At 37.6% G+C, this 24,857-nt stretch overlaps 1 protein-coding gene across 1 annotated transcript in view; it reads left to right on the top strand.

Moving 5' to 3' along the window:
* LOC112054335 (tubulin alpha-1A chain) overlaps positions 1-24,857 on the top strand; it is a 28,455-nt gene that overhangs the window by 2,520 nt on the left and 1,078 nt on the right. The window contains exons 2-9 of the mRNA XM_024094089.2: positions 14,259-14,481; positions 18,746-18,918; positions 19,383-19,511; positions 20,307-20,477; positions 21,214-21,417; positions 22,567-22,622; positions 23,349-23,445; positions 24,406-24,518. Coding sequence (XP_023949857.1) covers positions 14,259-14,481; positions 18,746-18,918; positions 19,383-19,511; positions 20,307-20,477; positions 21,214-21,417; positions 22,567-22,622; positions 23,349-23,445; positions 24,406-24,518 — 1,166 coding nt within the window. The remainder of the gene's footprint in view (positions 1-14,258; positions 14,482-18,745; positions 18,919-19,382; positions 19,512-20,306; positions 20,478-21,213; positions 21,418-22,566; positions 22,623-23,348; positions 23,446-24,405; positions 24,519-24,857) is intronic.

Genomic DNA, 24,857 nt, shown 5'->3' with positions numbered 1-24,857 from the left:
GTAAGTATTGCAGATATTATGTAGGTAATATGTAATGTAAATACAAATAGAATCAATATACGTTCATAGTAGCATGCACTTCATATATGCAAAATAGCACTGCATACCCAGAAGACGCCCTCCAGATATTGAAGGGGTTTTCCATTTTGTACAATTTGTTCGAATAGTACTGAAACTACCCTAATTAAACCTTGTGAACACCACTGTAGCTACATAATAATTATGCGTTTCCCTCCCCCGGCCTGAAACCCGTCAGCTGTTTCAAATCGCAAACAAAATAACGATTGGGTAGATCCCTACATCATTAATAGTCATTTAACCATTACTTAAATGACAAAGCTAATTGCTGGCATACGTGTGTAGATAACTTACATTGTCTGCCTTTACATACTACCTCCCACACAGTTTCAAGGAACCTCTTCATAGGTATAAAAGGATTTTCTAGTGACAAACATTTTCTTTTCTAAGTGACTGACAATGTAGAGTACAAATGTAAAGACATGGCTAATTTTAGGAACACTCCACCAAAGGTCGTAGGTACCATCCCTTACCATCAGGGGATAGGCCAAGTCAAGTCAATTAAATTTTTAATTACCTATTCCGATTCATTTTAAATTATAATGAAAGAAAATTGCATTCTTTATGTTTTCAGTAGGAAAATCTAAACGCTAAAAGTTGCGAGGAAATTAGAAACAGACAAAGTTACGAGAATCTAGTAGTGTCACGGAAAACATAAGTTTTTTTTTATTCTTTACAAGTTAGCCGAAGCCAGCCAGACCTGGACCGATCAAGAAAGTCTCAATCTGCCCAGCCGGGGATCGAACCCAGGACCTCCGTTTTGTAAATCCACCGCGCATACCACTGCGCCACGAATGCCGTCAAAAAAGTGTTCTAATAATGGATCTATTGATCTACTTAATAGTAGTTAGGTCTGTCATTAGCCATCGTCTCTATGACACGGTTACAACTAGATTTTATCATGTTTCCATAAAATAATCTTTCTGTAACTTAATTTAGAACAGTAGCAATTTTTTTAACAGATTTCAGAAAGGAAAACGTTCACAATTAGGCTGAATGTTTTTTATAATACTTAATAGTTAATAGAAAAAGGAGTTGGCTCACCTAATGCTTGTTTAGGTGTGTTTTTTAAGAACTTTGTCTGCGCCAGGATTAAAGAGATAGGTACCTCCTGAATAACCTACTTTAATTTTAATCAATTTTATTTTATTATCAACAACCCTAACAAGTTAACCCGTACTCGGCCCACTGTTGAGCACGAGTCCTCTCAGAATAAGAGGGCTTAGTCCACCACACTGACATGCGGATTGGCAGACTTCACACACAATTTTATTTATCTGAAAATTGTGTGTGAAGTCTGCCAAATCATAAAAAATTTTAGCATTTTCTGTTCTGCGTAACACACCCATCCCAAGTCTTATGAAGACACATCGCGTGCGCAATTACTTATTAATATTAGTATACCCTGGGTCACAAGTTCATTAAAGTTATAACTCATTAATGTTTTAATTAATAAAAAGGGGTGTGACTCAGAAACAGTTTAAACGCGAAACTGTAATTTACTAAATGAAATCATGTTAAGGTCACTTTTCTGCCTACATACGTACATAAGTAAATATGAACAATTAGTTGTTGGTATTTACTTACAAAACCTGCGTGTACTTAGTACATTTCATAATATTTAACAAGTAAGTGGGACGCTAAATAAAGGTAAGCAAAATTAACAATTCCAGTTATAGCGTTATGTCATTATATTTAACCTCAGACCAATTATAGAAGGACCTGTGTCGCACTCATAGTCACGAACAAAATTAATTTTCTGAAGAAAACGAGCTTAGATTTGGTATATATCTTATACTAAACTAGAAGTTTTCGCCCGTTTTTTAAACAATCAATTACACAAAAAGGTATTTTTACGAAGCTCTTTAACCGTACTTTTATTTAACAACTATTTAACATCGATTCTATTGAGACAGTTTTTATAATCGCATTAGATCGTTGATCCTATACTTTGACAGAAAAGTAACGTCTAGCGAGGCAGGTCCTATACAATAATTGGTCTGAGTATTTAACATTATCAAGTAGATACGGTAGCCAAAATAATTACTAAACATTCCTTCTCTTTGTATGTCTTTTTGAATTCCCTTCATCTGATCTATCAACCCAAAATAATGATTTGACACCTATAGCTTTAGCAAAAAAACGCCTATTATTATTATCGTAGGTCAGTGCCTAACCAACATGTTTCTAGCGAGTGCCAACAAAATATGAGGTCCGAGTCTCAGAAGCCCTAGTCGTTTCACCCATCTCTTCAGCTTCTGCCTTCGGATCCCATCAGGCCATGCTTCTGAACTCGTGACTTACACTTACACAGTCAGAAAATAAATATTTAAGGTAATTAGGTATGGAAGAATAAACTTGTACCTACCTCTTCCAAGTAAACCCACTTCTATCTTATAGGTACTGCATAGGTGAGATCGCAGTTAATCGCTGACTTGTCTTAAATTAAAAAAGAATTAAGTACCTATATAAAAGTTATATGTGTCTACACAATCAATAATGAGTGTAATCCAAGCACTGTACAAGAAGCCTACAATTAGAGTGGTACATTCGCGTGTTGAACTTGGGTCAGACGGGAGCGGCGCTGACGTCATCCCCCGGGAATACGACCCGCCTCGATTACAGGAATAACTGAAACCCCTACACTTATCTGTCTACATGTACTTACATTTGAAAGAGGGGAGGCATATGACCGTTTTTAGGGTACCTTAAAAATAAAAGACCAAGATAAACTTAGAGGCACAATTATCCGCCCACTTTAATATACAGTCATTTTAAATGTGTACACCAGTAGGCCTAATAAATAAATATAACCAACGATATATTAGTGAAGAGAAATAGACAAAATGTCAAACAATAGTAGCGCAATGTATTTCATTGTACTGAGGCGAAGGAGATGGCACTGGGAAACACGCCATTGGTCGACATTTTCTCTATTTGTATTCACAAGATTTGTCGTTGGTCACTCAGTCTGTCTCCTAAGACCCTTTAACTTTTTCACAGGAATGTGTGAAGATATCATGTTGTAATTAATGATAAATACTCAGATCAGCGATCCATTGGACAAGTCAACAGACTTCATTTATATCGCATTTTTGGCACTCACAAGAATCAAATCCAATAACGTTTAGTAAATACCACTCTCAGCAATTAGACGTAATAGCCTAGTGCATATAACCTCTGCTTTCGAACCGAAGGGCGTAGGTTTGAATCCAGTCCGAGGCATGCACTTCCAACTTTTAAGCTATGTGCATTTTAAGAAATTAAATATCACATCTCAAACCGTGAAGGATCGTGAGGAAACCTGCGTATCTGATAATTTTCTTAATTTTCTACGTATGTGAAGTCTGGGCATCCGTATTGGGCCAGCGTGGTGAAATAAGGCCTAAATTATCTTAATCTGAGAGGAGTCTCGTGCTCAACAGTGAGCCGAATATGGGTTACTAATGATGATGATGAATTACCACTACATTCTAAGCCAAAGGGACTTCTCGAAATAGATTACCGACATAAATACATTTCATTTGATATTAAAATAGGCAGCCATTTTAATCCATCCCAGGATGTTATTCACCAAACAATCACTCTCATGATTCAGAGTTTTAAGAATCGTGTCTCGGTTTGAGTTTCAAACAAAAACAAAGCAATACTTTCCTTATTAGCAGTTCATCTTAACCGTGTCTAAAATTAGTGATACACTGTAACATGACACTGCTGACATGTAGGTATTGCAGAACGTAATGTATCAATATAATATGTAATGTATCTGCCCATGTATTAAAATTGTAACACGTGCAAATAAAACACAATCTAAATTCTTGTTCTAGCTTATTATAAAGCTTTTTATGCGGTCAGTACTTTTTTACTAAACAATAACATTGAAAATAATAAAAAGTCCGATGAATTGACAAAAAACTTATGTTATTTGTTGACAATGGTTTTCCATTTAAAATCAAATTGTTTCATCAACTCATCTTGCTACAAATATCCGTTCTCGTTATTAATCGAAAACAGCTTAGTTTCTAAAACAAAAATTGTAAAGTCCATTCCAAACAAACAGCTGAAAAATCGAAACAAACGATTTTGATCAAAGGGACCGGTAATTTTTCATACATTTCTGGGTCCAAAAGTATGAACATAATTATGTGCTTAATAAAACAACATATACCTAGTACAGTCATAATAGTTTTATTATGCGTTACGAAGTCCAACGGGTCTAGAAGTTTTATAATAAAAATATTCAGTTGAATTTTTTCTGTTCGTAATCCTAAAAATGATATAAAACTGGTAAAAATGATATAAAACAGACAATAGTAAAGACAAAGCCAGGCCTTCCGCTGCAGCCGATAGCCCGAGGCAACTGGCGCCATTTAGTAATAAACCAGGGAGCCCTGCTATGACGGCCAGACAATGTTACTTTTTATTTTTTGCAGTCTCCCCCAATGAGAGTATACTGACTAATTAATTGGTTACGGAATTTGCAATTAATCTATTGCTCGCACCGAGGACTTCATAATTGTAAAATAAAACATCAGGTTTGTAACAACTTTTAATAAACTACCCTCCTCCCATCCCAACTTGTACTGTACCGACCCCGTGTGCCCATAAGGGCGGTAATGGTAAAGACGGTACTGTACGGTATTGCCACAGTTGCGTCTCTGTACAAAGTACATGGTATATGAAATTATGAATATCAAATCAAATCAAATGCAATAATGAATCGAAACAATATCGATACGATACGAATAAGATTCGAATTATACGAATTACGATCATCCATTTCCTTCTTGCGAAGTAGAATGGATGATATTCAAAAAAAAGATAAAATTTTCAAAATCAATTGACGAGTAGAGTCTTTGAGGTTTCAAGAAAACAAAACGCTACTGCGATGTAAGTTACTAGTAGCGCCATCTATCAACGCTGAGGCAAACTGGATTAATTTGTATTAATGAGGACTTTCCACCTACATGGGTTGTGACTGTATTAGGGGTCTGGTGATGAAGACGAAGGACAGTTAAGGGAAGTCCTCGACGGTTCACAGTAGCTACCTTGTGTTTGGACTTGATTAATTTTATATTGATGAGAACTTTTCATCCATATGGATTGTGACCGCATAGGGGGTCTGGTGATGAAGACGGAGGACAGCTAAGACCACTATAAAGTTATAATAATTCACATAAACTTTCACGTTTTTCTGGATATTCATATTACGTGTGGATAAAGGGGATGTGAAATTTTGTATATGAGGTAAGGTAGTATTTTTAAAATTTGGTATTGTATGACTTAGGTACTTATCATAAGAAAATAATGTTTTAGCTAATTGCTTATTAATTTTTGTTCACACTCAGTAGGTATGCTAACACTAAAAATGAAAAAATGAAAATTTTAACAAAAAAAATTCAACCGACTTCCAACTCAAAAACTAACCTAAACTAAAAAGCAAAAAATAACACCTTACCTATATATACCTTTTGATCTGTTTGAAGGCGGTGCCAATCCAGTGTCATGTTTTAATTAAAACCGTTTCTGAAAGTACCACAGAAATGTTGTAGGTTAAACTTAAAAATACCTTGTATATAATGGGTCTTTTTAGCCCCTTGTATAACAATCTACTATTTCTACTTAATTTGTTTTTTATTTTTTACTCAGTTGTATGTACTCAGCTAATTATAGCATTTATTATTATTAAATTGTCGTCGACTTAACCAAATGCGGCAAGCTTATCGTATTTATCCATTTCTTTCAGGAATACCTAATATACAAACATAATTCTTGGGGTTTGTTTTATCACATCTAATACTTTTAATAAATCTGTAGAGAGGTCAATGTCTAAAATAACTATCAGGTGGGGGGGGATCAAACTGATGCCAAAAAAGCAATCAGTAAAATTTTTGTCTGTCTGTCTGTATATTCTTTATAAAAACAAAACTACTCGACGAATTTTAACGAAAAGAACGTAGGGTAGGGTAGGGGTAGAGGAGAAGTGCACATAAGTTAAAGCGAAGCTTGAACGGGTTCGCTAGTAAATTAATAAAAATCACTAATCCATTTGTTGCTGTCGTCGGTTTTTTGCCGCTCAGTTTTTGCACGATGTCCGCGGCCGAGAGAAAATTATCGGGTTCAACGACCTCGCGCGATTACCTGCAATTGCGTAATAACATCCGCGGCTTACCTACTGGATAATGAGCTCTTGCTTGTTTTTTTTACCACCCCCTCGGTCTAGCGGCTATATAGTTGCTCGGAGATTGTTGATGCTATTACCGTCATCCATTTTAATGAATCACTGCAGTCTACAGGGTTATGGCTGGAACTCTCCTATGAAGTATTTAGAAGTTAGACACACGACTTCATTGACAGTTGACGGACGGGCTTAATAATCTATTTGCTTAAATTTTAATAACAACTTAAAGTTTATCAACTTAAGCTCCTTCCATATACCTACCAGTACGGCAGACAATTTTCAAGTTTTGACCGTGGTTACATTGGAAAATAAGTTTCAAAAAAATACTTTTTAAAAGTATTTTTTTTTTAATTTCTACGGAATATCAACAAAAATCATGTCGCCTTGATAACCCTTCGCTGAAATCTTGAAGTTTGATGTTTTACAGTGTTTTTCGAAGAGTTGTCATAAGAGGGTATACGACAATATAGCAGGTCTGGTTGGATCCCTCTGGGTTTGAACCAAAACCTCTGAACTATTATTATTTTGTATGAGAGGTCATTACCGAGAAGTTTTTATATAGGCTTCAAGAGTATTATTTAAATAAAGTATCACGTCATATTACGTCTATGTATTACGTACGTAAGACTTCTCATTCGTTATCCTAATCTAACTTCCGGCGGGTAGAAGGGGTACTTAAGGGGGGGAGTGGGCTTGCCAGCACATCCGTTTTCTGACCCCTCCACGTATAGAGTTACTCTGTACAAACTAGACGAGAGTCATTTCATTATGTTGACACTATAAAAGTAAAGGGTTTTATTTTTGAGTGGTTTGTCAATAGACAATACTTTAAATGCAAATGTGTGTTTGTTTGTTTATTACGCTTTCACGACTAAACTAATAAACCAATTTTTAAAATCGTTTTAAAGACTAATTTTAAACTCAAAGATACAGCGGGATTTGTGAAAAACAGAATTTGACGCAAACCAAATTACGAGCTTCTGCTTGTTACTTAGGTACTTACCTAACTTATAAAGAAATGTATGCAGAAATGCCGTAGTCCACAAATAAAATCAATTTACATAAAGTCAAATATAAGTTTTTCTATTAGCTACCATTTTCTTGTTAGATAATAAAAAAAAACTGCCAGTAATTTCGAAGCATTTAGGTCGCAACGAAGATCTAAAAGTCATGATTACATCCCAAGGCCTTTTAATTTCCATATTTTTAGAAGCTTTATAGATAGTGTACCATGAACCATCCGGTACCACTACCTGATACCATATTCTATCATCAATCACCAATACAGCTGAGTAACGGCTCATTCTAATGATAAATAGGCTAATGATCGACTTGGCTGAATATAAAACCTTTTACTTAAGACCTCTTTGGTGCTTTTACTTTCTTTTTAACAGAGAGTTCTTAGGTTCTTCTTCCAGCACGTGGTAATTTAGGAATTTGTGATGTTTAATTAGGCTGATCCGATCTGGCTTCTAGCGTGGCTACCGTCATATTTAAAAAAAAAACGATGTTTGGCTTGGGCTTACAGTCAAGCCTGAATACAATGATAAGGGTCTAAATTGGGTTTTTGAACGTGCAAAAACTATACGCGTTAGGAAAAGGGCTGGCCTATATTGTATAAAAAAACATTAACGAATTACTATCAGTAACAAAAAGAACAATTTAGGAGTAGAAGATTAAATAAAAAAAAACGTACTTTAATGCAAGTATGAAGTATTTTATATAATTACTTTTCAAAAGCACTTTGGTCCTCCCAAACAATAATAAATTAAATTTAAATTTTTACTATATAAGGATTTCCATTTTGAATTCTACTCCCAAGTTGGTTGAAAACACACTAAATTACAATTAATCAATCTATTCATGTATTTGTACCAATTGGTATTGTTATCTGACAAATTAAAGTCTTGAAAACACTCCTTAACAGTTTAAATTATTGTGACAGTCCAAGCACACACCAGTGACAAATCGTCGAGTCCAAAGCTTAACCCAATTACGTGGGAGTATTATTCAATTACTATAGAGATCGTAAAACAAGCAACCTGCAATTAGACGCCTACAGTCGTTTAGTTAGTTGCCAAATTGGGCAAAGCGAGCGCAGTTTCTTTAAAGCGTTATTCAGTATTTGTAGGGGTAGCTTACTTCGATATAATTGAAAATATGCAGATATTAGTTTTGTACTTATTTAAGTAGATTACAGGAGGTAAATGTCCACCAGCCCATACAACGTCGGCCCAAGAAACCCAGGTATAAAGTATTTGGAGATGATAATATGACGTTTAAAGAAGGATTTGGTTAAATATTTTTTTTAATAAAAGTTTGCTAGATATAGAAAAAAATATTTTATTTTATCACTCTCACTGCTCAAAAAGTACGCCGGAGATGAAGTAACTTTTAGGCGGTAGACGAATAGATTTATTGTTTTATGTAACCAACAAGCTTAACAAATAAATCAATAAATGAAACAACTAACCAACCAACCAATCAATCAATTAAACAAATCATAAGGTTAGGTGTACTCTTCTCTACCAAGATCTCCAAGATAGTTATGCATCTGTCAATACATAATAATAATATGACGGTTGAAGGCAGTGGCGTGCATATGGTTGTCGATCAGGGTATGCTCTAGTAATAAAATTAAGCAAAGTGGAAAAAATCTGTATTTACTAATGAAGACAATGTAACGTTTGTAATGGTAAATAAGACCACTCATGCTTGACGATTATATTATTTAATAGGATAGATACGTGTACAGACTTTAGGACATGACAGTAGACAATAGACAAGACAATTAGACAGACAAGTAACATAACATTGACATTGACAATTACACAGACTATAAATATTATTAATGTACGTAACAGACAACTCTTAGGGTATGCAGTACTTTAATGCATGTATGAAGTGCACGCCACTACTTGGAATCCATTCGATCAGCTTCCACTTTCTTATCATCTTTAACTAACGTGGTAAATCATTCAATCTTGTGCTCACCAACTTGTATACTTATTATTATAAAACCTATTCAACAAAACTAATGTTAAGTTTTGTTAAATAGGTACTATATATTAATAATAATAATTTAAGGTTTAGATAATTATTTAACGAAACAAGCAAGCCTGATTAGGTACAATTTCAGGTAATTTTTCAAAAACATGATAGATTAGATTATCGACTTAACCAAGCGAGGCAAGCATATTAATCGTACTTATCCAATTTACCCATTTCTTTCATATACAAACATAAATTCTTGGGGTTTGTTTTATCACATCACATTCCAAGAAATTCAATTTTATACCTATGCCTTATCTTTAGTGCAAAATATCATTGAGGTATACTAATTATTAATTTTTCTCTCAAACATAAAGACTCGTTCATAGCGTACAGTTAACAAGAAATTATTGCTATCGCTTACAATCCGAGACGCTCCATTGACTGATCACAGATCTGAGCAGTGAATCAGAGCTGACAGCGTCTTTTGTTTGAGCCAGCTCGACCGTGACATCCGTCGTCATCTCTATCATTTTGTAGGGCTATTATTTGTTGATGTTTATTTCTGTCTTTGAGGTTTACTCATCCGCTAATTTTAGCATGACGGCGTTGGTTTCCAGTTATGTGGGACTACGAGGTTCTGAATTCGAGTCCTGGATCGGTCATTAACATCAATTTTAACATTTGAGAGTGATCAATAGTCAATAGTCAATCTATACTAATATAATAAAGCTGAAGAGTCTGTTTGTTTGTTTGTTTGATTGAACGCGCTAATCTCAGAAACTACTGGTCCGATTTGAAAAATTCTTTCTGTGTGAGATAGCCCATTTTTTGAGGAAGGCTATGGGCTATATATTATGCCCATATTCCTACGGGAACGGGAACCACACGGGTAAAACTGCGCGGCGTCGGCTAGTATACAATATATAATAGTCATTTATTTCAATTAGGCTTAGTTTACAAACACTTTCGAAAGATCAGGTATTAATATTTAATGATATTATGGCGAAACTTAAAATTAAATTTACGAAGGTTCCAAACGCATTGGCCCCAGAAGAGCCCACGGCAAGCTCAGCCAGGTTTTTTCTTTACGCTACAACATTTAAACAATGTTTTGCACTAAGCACGTCAACCTAAATAGCAGTGTGGTGGTTCTAATATCCTGTATGAAAGGATACCTCGTACTCGTGCTCATTGTGACTGTATCTACATAATTAAGTAGCAATAAATAGAAATTCAGAACTTCTGGATACCAAGATTTGACTTTTACACTGCAACTACTAACTAACACCTCTCATTCTGAGAGAAGACTAATGCTCAACAATGAGCCGAATACGGGTTGGTAATGATGATGTAGCGGGACTTTTTGTTTATCTGATTAACCTATTAACCTAAACATATACATAAAAAGAAACATACCCATAGTATTTACCTATAGTAAGCAAACGGTATGAACATGGAAATAACTATAGAAAATGTTTTTCCATACAATAGCTGAAAGTTTTACAGCTCAATACATTTTAATGACTCCATACTACCATAGTACATACTCGCATGGCCTAGGCAACAGTCAGGTACCTACACAAACCTACACAAAGCACAAGCAGTATCAGTGCGTGCATCTAACTCATCAAATATCCCGCTGCCGGATAATGAGAGGCAACACGGGGATTTTCATTTTCCATTATATTTGCTCCCCCACCGAATATTAATGGGAAATGTTGTGCACGAAGAGCTTTTCAATAAAATTGTTCCTACTCGTAGGCAAGATATAGGAATGCAGATTCTTAAAATTGCATTGTAATATACAGGAGCAACTTCATTCAGTGAGATTACCAGAATGTATTTTCATAATGTATTCGGAAAATAAAACCCAACTACTTACTCAAAAAAATTTAATCCAAAAATACAACCGACTTCAAAACCGTTCCCACTAAACTAAAAAGCGAAAAATAACATCATAATATTATTATGTTCTACCTGCTGATCAGTTTAAAGACGGTGTTAAGCCGGTGTCTTATTAATTAAAAAAAAAAAAAAATTCGTGAGTTTTTCCGTTTCTAAAAGAAACACATTTCAATATGGCTTGAATTAATACATCATCGGATTAGCAAGCACAGTCTTCAAACTGATCAGCAGGTATAAAAACAACTAGTTGTTTATTTAATTTTTTTTACAAAAGTACAAACTTAAAATGCACTAAAAATATAAGGCGTTCCCTCGATTGCGTCATGATTCCAGCATCAGAATCATCATTAACCTCAGAGGCGTATATCCATATTATACATAGTCATATAGGTATAGAATAATCTGACCAGAATGTTTTTTACATCAAGTATAATATGACTTCAAATTTTTCCTATAAAAAAACAATTTCTATTCTTAAAAGATGGCCCCGAAAAAGAAAAGTGAACTCATAATTTATGAGCGGCAATTCCCCGCAATGAGACAAGTTTTATGTCCGTGCGTGACCCGACGACTGTAAAATGAGGGTAGACGGTAAAGCCTACACGCCAAAGTCAATGACACCAACTGTCATTATGAAACTGTGTTGTCGCCCTGTAAACTTTCGTTTTTCCTGTAACTCAATCAATTGTCTAATGGATGTAATATACGTATCTTTTATACTTGGATAAATGAGGATTTGGATTCTCGCAACCTGCTTCCTAATCCACAACGATCCAAACTCCTTAATATTATGGTAAAAAAAATGGTAGGAACATGGACTGGCTAACCATCAGCCTTCTTAAAATTATGAATGTCTTTATTAAGTACTAGCGGACGCCCGCGACTTCGTCCGCGTAAATTTCGATGTCAACTTTACTACTACCCCTACCCTACCCTACCCCTACCCTACCACTACCCTAACCCAACCCTACCCAACCCCTACATCTACCCTACCACTACCCTACCCTACCCCTACCATACCCCAAACCTACCACTACCCTACCCCTACCTTACCTACACCCTACCCCCATCCTACCCCGTACCCTATCCCTTTCCTACCCCTATCCCACCCGTTCCCCTATCTCACGCCTATCCTACCCCTACCCTACCACTTCCCTATCCTACCCGTACCTCTACCCTACCACTACCCTACCTCTACCCCTACCCTACCACTACCCTAAACCCGGCCCTAAATCTACGCTTCCCTACCCGTACCCTACCCTACTCTGTAACTTCTCTATCTTACTCCTACCCTTAGCAAAATCCAGTCCTTCGAGAGTGGTGGTATGACCAAGAGAAATAAAGACTTCTATGCTAATAATATAAAGAGGTAAAGTTCGTGTGGTTGTAGGAGGTAATCTCTGGATCTACTGGACCGATTTGGAAAATTGTTTTACCTATAGAAAGCTACGTTATTTGCGAGTGTCATAGGCTAGGTTTAACCCCCATATTCACACGGGAACGGGAACTACGTAAATGTAAGCGCCGGGCGTCATATAGCGGAATTACTGCGTCTTTTAGAAATTTTGTATTATCTCCGAAACTATTTAAGTAATTAACATACTGTAAAAGGCAAATCTTATCTCCATAATATCCTTGTGATTATTAAATAATTTATTTTAATAAGGATTAAAGTTTAGTTGTATAAATAATGACGTAAACCTAAGTATATAACATTAATAATTTTTAAAACACAAAAGGTACTATATCTGCTAATATATAGAAGATAGATACATGGTGTCGCGGACTTTTTTGTAGAACTTTTAAAGATACATAAAGCCTCCATACATTAAATTCAATTTTACACAATAGTTAAGGCAGCGCATGCGAATAAGTCTGTTTAAGAGGATTTTCAGTCCGACCTGTATGACAAAAACTGTGATAATTAGGCTAATATATATGATACCAATATAAAATATAGCCTATAGCACTCTCCGATAATGTAACATTCTACTGGTGAAAGAATTTTTAAAATCGGAACAGTAGTTCCGAAGATTACCCCATTTAAAAAATGTGACAAACTTACAAACTTACAAACTTTACCTCTTTATAATATTAGTATAGACTAGCAGACGCCGCGAGGTTTCACCCGCGTGATTCCCGTTCCCGTAGGAATACGGGGCTAAAATATAACCTATAGCACCCGGGGATAGAGTAGCTTCCCAATAGTGAAAGAATTTTTCAAATCGACTAAGTAGTTCAGAGCCTATTCAATGCAAAAAAAACATCAAATCTTTTATCTTTACAATATTAGTATACGTGCTTCCATTCTTATCAATCCTTTCATACAAGTTCGTGGGTTTGAAATTCCTTCAACAGTATTTGAGTGAATCATAAATCGTATACAACAAGCAAATTGCCTACACCAAAGTGTGGGCTTCAGTGAAACAGGGGGAATTGAACTTTCGTATCCTTATACCGTTCAAGAATTCAATTGCCTTGGTTTGGAGGCTTTGATGGCCTTAATGCTATTAGGGTACGATAATGACTGTAATTTTTGTCTAGTCACTTTATTGATGTGCCGGTTTTTATGGTCGAGTGTATAATAGGATTTTAAAAAGCGATTTTAAGGCGTTTAATGCCTTTGTACTTTCTCAAACGATATTTATGTACGTTTATTGCCTAAAATTGTCATTTAACATTAAAGAATAGTCGATGTAGGCCTATTTTCATCAATTAAGAATAAGACTCGTTGCGATTTGACGAAAGAGAGATGTTTTCAATTATTACTATTGCCGCTATTGGTCGACACTTGGTCTTGCTCTCGTCTCGACGCATGTGATACGCATTATAGGCCTGGGATGATTGCCGACTGACCATGCCCTATCACATTTTTGTCAGTAATGGTTTTTACCTAGTCGTCAGTTTAGAGTGGTGGCAAGCTTTGTTATTCAAAACTCTCCCTGCAACCCACTTGTCCGCGGTCCAAGCACCTTGGGATCTCAACGTTCATCGGCTCTTCGAACTATGTGGCCTGCCCACTGTCTTTACAGTGGATGGAGTTATGCATCTTTAAAACACATGCCAATGCTTGCCATTCAACGATAATCATCTATTCCAGAGGGAATGCATCTCAGTCCACATCGGGCAGGCGGGCGTGCAGATCGGCAACGCCTGCTGGGAGCTGTACTGCCTGGAGCACGGCATCCAGCCCGACGGACAGATGCCGTCCGACAAGACGCTGGGCGGCGGCGACGACTCCTTCAACACCTTCTTCAGCGAGACCGGCGCCGGGAAGCACGTGCCGCGAGCGGTGTTCGTTGACCTGGAGCCTACTGTTGTTGGTGAGTTGCTTGTTGATGGGAAAGCTTCTTTAGGAACTGTTGGGATGGGGAAAAATAAAAAGAATGCTGGGAGAAATATTGTCTGACGCATGGCATTCTACCCGGCGGAACATATACTTAGGAGAACGGGGCCAGGACCAGGAGCGTAGCTGCCGCCGTATCAGCCGTATTATCTAATGATACAAGGCCTCTGAACTATACGTGTAAAACCAAAAATTAGTAATATGTAATCCACAGTCTCTAATAATCTGGAGTTTCCCGTCAGTGGTGATCAAGTCACTATCATATTTATTTTAAGCAAGCATTTTTGTTTCTTTCGTGAGATCTTTACCCTTCATTGACTAATTTTGATACAGGGTCCCTCCAAGGCACGCCATTGTTACCAACCCTGCGCCGAAACCCTTTGGTGAGACAGTAACGAAGATGACCCTTCTTTGTTAAGACTGGCGAATGGAAAAATTGTAAAGTCTGTCTGTCTCTAAGAAAAAACAGCTTAAAATTTTATAGACCATGCAGAAGTCGAAGCTAAGGTCTATTGATCCGGAAACACGTAGATTAGCCAATGCACCCAACAATTCAGTTTCCTTTTCCATTTAAGCTATGTCAATATTCTTTTTCAAAGAAAACGTTGCCTGAAAAATATGCATTTCAATTACGAAGGTCATATTTAATCAGTAGTTCTTGATAATGTCACAAACATACTTACATAGGTTAAAATACAGAACCTACTGTTTAAAAGTTCGTTAAAATCTCATCAAATTGAGATTATACAAAAGTCGGCCAAATCAAAAGGTCAGTAAGTAGCTACTTGTAAGATGCACTCAAACTCAATAGCCCATAACAAAGTACAGACATTAGAAAAGGAAGTTACTTTATAATAGAGTTTCAAACAATACAGGAGGTAGGTACTACATACACTTATTCCACACTTAATTTTAAAACCTCGCGATAGCGGCATACGCCCAAAAGCAAACGGCCGAATTAAACCACGACTGCGCTATTGCCTGTCGGCTTCTTACACACTTTAGATATTAGAATATAGATTAATATTCTTTATGGATATTCAACTTGATGTTCAATACTATTAGCCAGCTAGGCATAGAGTAAAGATATACAGAGTGAGTCTTTACAAGCAGTAACCCCAAACGTCATGCGTCTCCTTGACATCCGCATAAACCACCTTTTTTTGTAATTTGTACGTTTTGTTTTTAAAATAAGTATTTAAAAAAATAAGACGCCATTTTTAAATAATATTGAAAGTTACTGATGCGACGCTTTGTATCATACTGACTCGAGAATGTATTAGTTTTTGAATTTTGTATTTGGAACGACTACGACATCGTCGTGTTCTGTGCGCTCCATGTGCCTATTATTGACTAATCTGTGCAGCCAGGATATAATATAACCCAAGGCCTGTAGCCATGTGGCACGTCGATTCTCTTTCTACAAACGCGAATGCTTCGAAAACTCAACTAACTGTATGGAAATGACAGATCCAATCGACAACTTGATCACATGATCTGTCGATAGTGAATGTCATTACCATACATTTTTACGTTTGTTAATTTTCACATAGCTACAGGCCCAGCCCTTGTAGCTAAGTAGCACTTCGGTTCTATTTCTACGATCGCAAACGTATCGAAAACTACCGGGGAAAATACAAGCGCTGTCAAAATCAAATATGTATTAGGTACTAGGTCTAGAAGACCCTAGGGACAGAACGACACTTAGGCGTCTTGTGACTTCGATTTACAATGATATACTGACCGAGGGCTTTGTAGTTTGAAAGAGCCTGGAAATTAAATATGCCTAGGAAAAGAAAGAGATTGAAATTTTAATCTTAAGTGCTTAAGAATGCATTTCGCTTTTGGTGGGTTTCGAAAAGTCAGCGATTGTCGTCCGCGTGTGGTCTGCCTAAAGCCCGCTAAGCGCACGGCGGACCGGGCATCGAACCCGCTGCAGCCCGTTATTACCGCCTGTCATTACGCCAGAATAGACAGATTATCTCCGCGACTAGTAATACCTATTGTGTGGATAATCGGTCAGAAATATTTAGTCATAACACGCTACGCTACCATTATACCATAAAAATAAGTACTTCTTTACAACATATCTAGGTAGGTAACTATATTAATCAACAATAATATACAAAAACTTAAATTTCATCGCGGTTAGTTGCCTCTACTGCTGTGAGAAGGGCTGGCTCATTTTTCATAGGATAGACAAAGAAGACTATCCCACGTGGATCTCGATTTGTTAGCTTCTAACAAAAAAAAACCGCATCTTAATAAAGAAGCTACGATGCCTTACACAGGCACATAAATGCACAGACAGTTACATCAAACTTATAACACCCTCGTCTCCGGCAAAAGTTTGCCCTGATCCCAACTATATTTATAGTCATCTATCGTAAACCTTTGTTATAATTTTCAGGCTATTATAGGTATAACAAGTATAAAAAAACGCGTAGTATTGAGAACTTCCTCCTTTTTATATCGTTTAAAAATAACGGATGTCTGGCCACGCAAGCATTGTTCTTAAACGAAAGGATGCGATGATGACGTTTGTGTCTGTCTCACTTAATTAGTGACTTGCACTTGAATGCTATAATTAATGAATCTCCTCCTATTTATTCCTTTTAACATACAATTCTGACTCGTATGATATTAGCTGTAAGCAAGTGAAGAATCTTTTGAACAGAATCAAAATTCCTACTTGAGAAAGATTATTGTACCTATCTACCTATTTTGTTGCTTGTTTTTGTGGAGTGTGTCTAGTTGAATCATATTTTATTTAGAACAGTAGTTTTAAATTTCTGCTGATATAAAATCTTTAAAAGCTCGAAGCACGAATAAGGCGATGAAAGTTTTATCGGTTATTTTAATCAAAATGCAATTATTCAGTTGTCAGATGAAATAAGAAATAAGTTTCCTTATTCGGCTGAGGTAGTAACGGTCCTGGCAACTTTAGAGTCTTTGCATTTTGGCGCGCGCAAAACTTGATTTTAAGTTTTTATGTCTGTTTATTGTTTATCCTCAAATGGGCCGGGTTGTTGTGACCTACATTGTTGCGTCTTTAATAATTTGCATTGAATTTGCGGAAAACATGACATGGTATCACGAAAAATACCCTCGACGTTCACAGCATTCCAAAACTGACACTTGATAATATTCTAATAAGTAGGTACCTAGACCAATATGTCGCGAACGGTGGCATCCATATATTGTGGATATCCAGGCAACTCGTACGAAACGATTTGCATCCACATTTCTAATTCGTACAGCAAAAATTTCAAATGCCCTTCCGGCGTTTGTGTTTCCTGACACATATAATTTGAACACCTTCAAAGCAAGAGTAAACAGGCATCTTCTAGGTAAACGCGCTCCAACTTAGACCGCATTAATGCTTACCATCAGGTTTTATTGTAGTCAAGCGCTGGCCTATATTGCATAAAAAAAACCTATCTACTAATTGTTTTTCGCATCTCTGACTCCTGCTCGAAAACATAAGATTTACTTTAATAAAAGGCTTGACTTGTCTTGCCTTAGATTTGTCCTTATCTACATAGGTTATAGACATAGTCCTTTTGTAAAGGGACCCTAGTACTAGTAGGGACTATAATCAGTCCATCCAGTGGAGACAAACAACAATGTACTTTCCGTTACGATATCGGCTATCGCCATTCCAATTTTGAGACTCCAACATCCACGGTCCACAGGTTTTTCGATAATACGTGACCCCGCGGCTGGCGTACGAGTAGAATTACCCCTTTAAACCTTTGCGGCTTGTTGAGGTATGTCGGTGAAATTGATATTTCTGCCGATCTCCATTTCTGATTCGAACACATAAAGAAACTCTAAACATAAAGAAAGACTTTTTATGAGGCTTAATTAGCAACCAAGTCTCGCACTAGGTACCTACTCAATCTACGATTAATTGTTTAGGGTCTTGGGATAATGATGATTGTAATGATGATGACGATGATAATTTTAAAGCTAGCCCTTGACTACAATCTCACCTTAAGGTGAGTGATGATGCAATGACTATGATGGAAGCGGACTAACTTGTTAGGAATAGAATGAAAATCCACACCGCTTTCGGTTTCTACACGACATTGTATCGGAACGCAAAATCGGCTGACCTGTCTTTACCGATAGGGGATAACTAGCCATGGCTGCCTCCCACCATCCAGACCTAGACTAATCAAGAAAACTTCAATCACCCAATACCCAGGACCCGTCTAACCCATCGCAATCCGTTTCAGATGAGGTCCGCACAGGCACGTACCGACAACTGTTCCACCCCGAGCAGCTCATCACGGGCAAGGAGGATGCAGCCAACAACTACGCGCGAGGACACTACACCATCGGCAAGGAGATCGTCGACGTCGTGTTGGACAGGATCAGGAAACTGGCCGACCAGTGCACGGGACTGCAGGTATCTGGTATTCTACTTAAAATTCGAAGTAAAAGACAAAAATCATTTATTTCTATTAGACTTAGGGTACTAGCACTTTTGAAACGTCAGGTAATGTTACTGATCAATCTAAGTTTACGTGATCCAAAAGTCTATTCAGATATACTTCAAGAAGAATAATAAATAGGTAGACGAGGTTTAATAAGTATATTAATTATAGGGCTGTGGATTTTTCCATCCCAAGGTCACCAATCATTTTGGTCGATGAGAAAAGGTACGCAATGTTATGATACTGTCAATCCAGAAGTTTAGGAAGTACCTACCTACTTATAAAAGATTCCAAGAATAAAGAATAGTCTAGGGCTATGGACCAATTGCGTCTCAGAAAATAGCAGAACTATTGTTCCACTATTTTCGTATATTATATTTTTCAGAAACGTTTGTTGTGCAATAATGTTTTATTAATTCCTTATCGCTTTGTCCAGGGTTTCCTAGTGTTCCACTCGTTCGGCGGCGGCACCGGCTCCGGGTTCACGTCGCTGCTGATGGAGAGGCTCTCCGTGGACTACGGCAAGAAGTCTAAGCTTGAGTTCTCTATCTACCCCGCACCACAGGCAAGTGCTTTTTTCTGCTAGTATTAATCAGCCTATTTTAACGGCACGCAACAGAGCCAATCCTCCCTCCTTTTCAGAAGAAAAAAGCTCAATATAGGTATATCAGACTGTCCCAGGATATAGACGTCTGAAGCCACATACGCTAACCACTAGACAAACGAGGTAGTTCCTACTTTTCTAGTCTAACTATAAATATTGAGCGATCACTTGACAGCGTCCCAGCGAGAGAAGCTCTATGTCCTAATTTACGTCCAGTCATGAACTTGACGTCTTTTAAACGTCGAGTCGCCTTTGATATTAACAACTGCTTTAGTAATATTTTACCTTTGAAGTTGCTAATCTAAATATTTATAAACGAAAGTCCAGTCACAAAATATCCGCTAAGAATCGATTTTGCGACAGGGTTTGGATTGAGGTGGTGGATAAAGTCGCGGGCGTCCGCTAATTGATCATATTTCCTCTTTTATGGACCCTCTAGAAGTAAGACTCTATGATACAGTAACTTACAGGGATTAGTCATTTGGTATGCATTTCTTGGATTTTGGAGCGGTATATTACGCTGCCTGCAATAACGTAATGGTATGGTGTGACCATAGATTTAAGTGTCGGTACAGAGTGTGTGACTTATGGTACACGTCATTTCTATTGCCAAAAGTGTCTGTCTATCTATCTTTGCTTACCTTTACCAGAATGCTCCAATTTGCTTAACATACTGGGATTTTTAGGCTTAATTTAGTTACATATCACCATGACGTCACTTTTATTTCAATAACTTTTCTTGTTCCCTGAGCGCAGGTGTCGACGGCGGTGGTGGAGCCGTACAACTCGATCCTGACCACGCACACCACGCTGGAGCACTCGGACTGCGCCTTCATGGTCGACAACGAGGCCATCTACGACATCTGCCGCCGCAACCTCGACATCGAGCGCCCCACCTACACCAACCTCAACCGGCTCATTGGACAGGTACAGTCATCATCATCATTATCAACCCATATTCAGCTCTCTGTATCCTCTCAGAATGAGAGGGATTAGGCCAAATAAGCCATCATGCGGGCCCAATGCGGACAGTCAGACTTCACAAACGCAGAGAATATTAAGAAAATTCTCAGGTATTCAGGTTTGGTCACGACGTTTTCCATCACCGTTTGAGACACGTGATATTTAATTTCTCAAAATGCCCACAACTGAAAAGTTGGAGGTGCATGCCCCGGACCAGATTCGAACCTACACCCTTCGGAATCGGAGGCAGAGGTCATGTCCAGTGGGCTAAGGGCACAGGTACAACAACTTTCAAATATTATTCTGATAACAGTGATGAATATCCTGCGGTTCCGTGCTGACGAAAGGTACTTAAGTGGATTTTGATGCAGTTTTAGTTTTTACTCGTAAAATACCAAATTATAAAGTTACACCTTTCTGATAACGTGAACATTTAGTTTTTTTCCAACATTTCTTCGAATTATTTCACTGCGCCCAGTTGCCTCGACTAGTGACAGAAGGGCTGGCTCACTTTTGCGCAAAGAATCTGCACACGCGGAAATGCAGCCAGTATTCTTGCCACTATTCCACGTGGGCACAATTTGTTTAAGTAGTTGATAGGATAAGTTATTTTAAGTATTGAAACATATTTAAAACTGTACCTTGAAAAAAAGTAGGATTCCAAAGACGTAAACTAATTACAACGCATTCTCATCAACAGATAGTGTCGTCGATCACCGCGTCGCTGCGTTTCGACGGCGCGCTCAACGTCGACCTCACGGAGTTCCAGACCAACCTGGTGCCCTACCCGCGCATCCACTTCCCCCTCGCCACGTACGCGCCCGTCATCTCCGCGGAGAAGGCCTACCACGAACAACTCACTGTGGCTGAGATTACTAACGCCTGCTTCGAGCCTGCCAACCAGGTGAGGGTCTTTCACGTTATATTGAGTTACTTCTTAAAGGTTTTTAAGTTTTGGTACATACACGTAAAGGTCATAACTCATTAGGGCAACTCTGCACCTGACGATCGGGTGACGTTACCTACAAACCAAATGTAACACAAAGCAATTTGCTCTATACTGAATAGTGTGTATGTACTCTATAGACCGTCAATTATTATTAGAAACTTGCAGACGCTCGCGACTTCGTCTTTTTTAATATTGCAACTCTCGCAAATTTCGTTCTTAGCGGACGTCTACTATGATCTACCTCCCTACCAAATTTCAACTTTGTACCTACTTCAAGAGGTTTTCGATATAGGTTTGCCCATTCGCTTTTATATACAAATATTAAATATCATTAATATCATATTCAGCACATCTGAAGGGCATATTAAATTATTATTATAAATATCAAAGTAAAAAATTACACCTAAAATGGTCTAATTTACTTACTGAAATATATTTTTTAACAATGGAAAACAAATTATACCTACCTACTAATGATATTATGAAATTAACGTAATGACTTTGACTTCTAAATAAATAACTTTTTTTTAAATAAAATATCGTAATTTAATAAGTATATATAATAAGTATTATCTATACTAATATTATAAAGAGGAAAAATGTGAATGTTTGTTTGTATGTTTTGAATAGGCTCTGAGCTACTGAACCGATTTGAAAAGTTCTTTCGCTGTTGGGAAGCTACACTATCCCCGAGTGCATAGGCTTTTTTTTATCGTATTCCTACGGGAACGAGAATCAGCGTCTGCTAATTATTTATATTTCAATTTTCACAACCAGCAACTGTCCCGCATTGCGGAGGTCTGACAAAGGGAAATTGATTTTATATCAGTGTGGTCTTTGGCGCTCTGCCAGCCCGTGGTATGAATCAGTCGGCAAAGGATCGCTTTGTGCACAGCTCTTTGTGACTGGAGTAGTGTCTCACTGTTTTTAACTTTGCAAAACAAAACCAACACGTTAAGCTTTCAATGTAAATACTTTCACTTATTCAGAAGAATACAATACAATATCTTTATTTAAATCGCCAATTAATGAATACATTAGGTACATTGTTTTAGTAGGTATTTTTAAAAAGTAATATACCTATATTTTCATTTTCAATTCCAGTTGGTGAAATGCGACCCACGTCACGGCAAATACATGGCTTGCTGTATGTTGTACAGGTAAGCATTGGCATGGCATTAATATTTATATAAATAAATAAATGAACATTCTACTCGGAGAAATCTTTGTCTACCTTAGTTTTAGGAGGACCGAGTTTAAGTTTTATACCGTTTAAGAAATATTATCACCACCATCTTATGATAAATAATAACCGGACGTATTTTAGATATTCAAATATTTTTCTGCTCATCATCATAATCATCATTATATAAGCCGATGGACTTGATGGACTGCAGGACATAGACCTTTTGTAGGGACTTCCAAACATCACGATACTGAGCCACCTGCATCCAGCGAATCCCTGCGACTTGCTTGATGTCGTCGGTCCACCTGGTGGGGGGTCGGCCAACACTGCGCTTACTAGTGCGGGGTCGCCATCCCAGCACTTTGGGACCCCAACGTCCATCGGCTTTTCGAACCATGTGCCCCGCCCATTGCCACTTCAGCTCATTCATTAATTTTTCACACATTACATCATTTTAGAGAAAAGGTCACTATGTTTTTAAACAAAGAGACATATGTTAAAAATATATAGGCATGGAAGTGGCAAAATACGTGCACAGAGAGAAAATAGAGGCCTGCAAGAATCTAAGTATGATGCCCCTGTTATTGCCCGTACACACCTTTTTTGGACTATATCTAAATGCTTTTTTTCATTCAATGGAGTTAAAATCATAAGATTATAACAACTACTTAAATATATAAGTGTTCTTTAAATTGTACAGAGGCGACGTGGTGCCCAAGGATGTGAACGCTGCCATCGCCACCATCAAGACGAAGAGGACTATCCAGTTCGTGGACTGGTGCCCCACTGGATTCAAAGTTAGTGTATTTTGGAGAAAAACAATAATATCAAATAACTGTCTAATTGGTTAAGATTACCTATCTAAACCGCTTCGATTCCTAGATCGAGTTATTTTCCTCCAAAAGTCTCGGCATCACTCCGGATTTGAGAAGTTAGGAGCGTTGCAACACCTGCCGGATGACTTTTTTTTAATTTTTTTTTTCTTTATAAGTTAACCCTTGACTACAATCTCACCAGAGGGTAAGTGATGATGCAATCTAAGATGGAAGCGGGAGGGCTTGTTAGGAGGAAGATGAAAATCCACCCCCTTTCGGGTTCTACACCACATCATACCGGAACGCTAAATCGCTTGGCGGTACGTCTTTGCCGGTAGGGTGGTAACTAGCCACGGCTAAAGCCTCCCACCAGCCAGACCTGGACCAATTAAGAAACCTCAACCGGAATACCTCAAAGCATCGAAATCGACTGTCGTTCATTATAATTTACATCTCCAGCAGCGCGCACTTCATAGATGCTAAAATGCCACTGCCTACCCTGATGACTGTATACGCTGTACTAATCTGAATTGGAATTTTCCATCATAGTACCTTCTAACCCTAGTTAACAACCTTGTGCACGCCACACCACCCGATAATAATCTTTATCATACTTAGCCCACCTACTTGGCAAACTTTGTATCTCCTCTTTTAAAGGGCCTGCTAGACTATTCACTAATTTGGTCTTTATTGACAATATCTATACTTTTAATAAATCAGTAGAGAGGTAAATTCTGTACATGAAATATATTTCCAAAATAACTATCAGGGGGTGATTAGTGATCGATACTGATGCTAAAAATGCAATCAGCAAAATTTTTGTCTGTCTGTATGTTCGTTATAGAAACAAAAACTACTTGACGGATTTTAACGAAACTTGGTACAATTATTTTTCAGCCTGCTGCCCTAGGTTAATGGTTAACTGGTTCCATGATATTCCAGGTAGGCATCAACTACCAGCCCCCGACGGTGGTGCCCGGCGGAGACCTCGCGAAGGTCCAGCGCGCGGTCTGCATGTTGTCCAACACCACGGCTATCGCTGAGGCGTGGGCCAGGTACATAACGTTGAGTTTTACTGTAAGGCTTAACTTGCTAAACTTTATGCCTAACATGAGACCCACGACATTTCGAGACGAGAAAAAGTCAAATGTTAACCAATAGCGGCGGAGTTTTTACAGTTGCGATACTTCCAGTTCGTCCGCAATTGGTCGATTTGTCTCCACATATGTCGTAGCGCGCAAGATAGGCGTGTTGAATGTTTATTCTGTATCAACAAATGATTAGTAAGGTTTCCGTTAACTATAAGAGTCCGAAATTTTCTGTTTTCTTTAGTTTAGTAATTTATAAATATTTAAGTTTAAATAAAAACAAATATTCTAATAATTTCATGTTTA

The sequence above is a fragment of the Bicyclus anynana genome, chromosome 12, assembly GCF_947172395.1.
Source record: "Bicyclus anynana chromosome 12, ilBicAnyn1.1, whole genome shotgun sequence".
Lineage (NCBI taxonomy): Eukaryota > Metazoa > Arthropoda > Insecta > Lepidoptera > Nymphalidae > Bicyclus > Bicyclus anynana.
The sequence above is the reverse complement of the archived record's forward strand: the minus strand, read 5'-3'. Positions and strand labels throughout refer to the sequence as shown.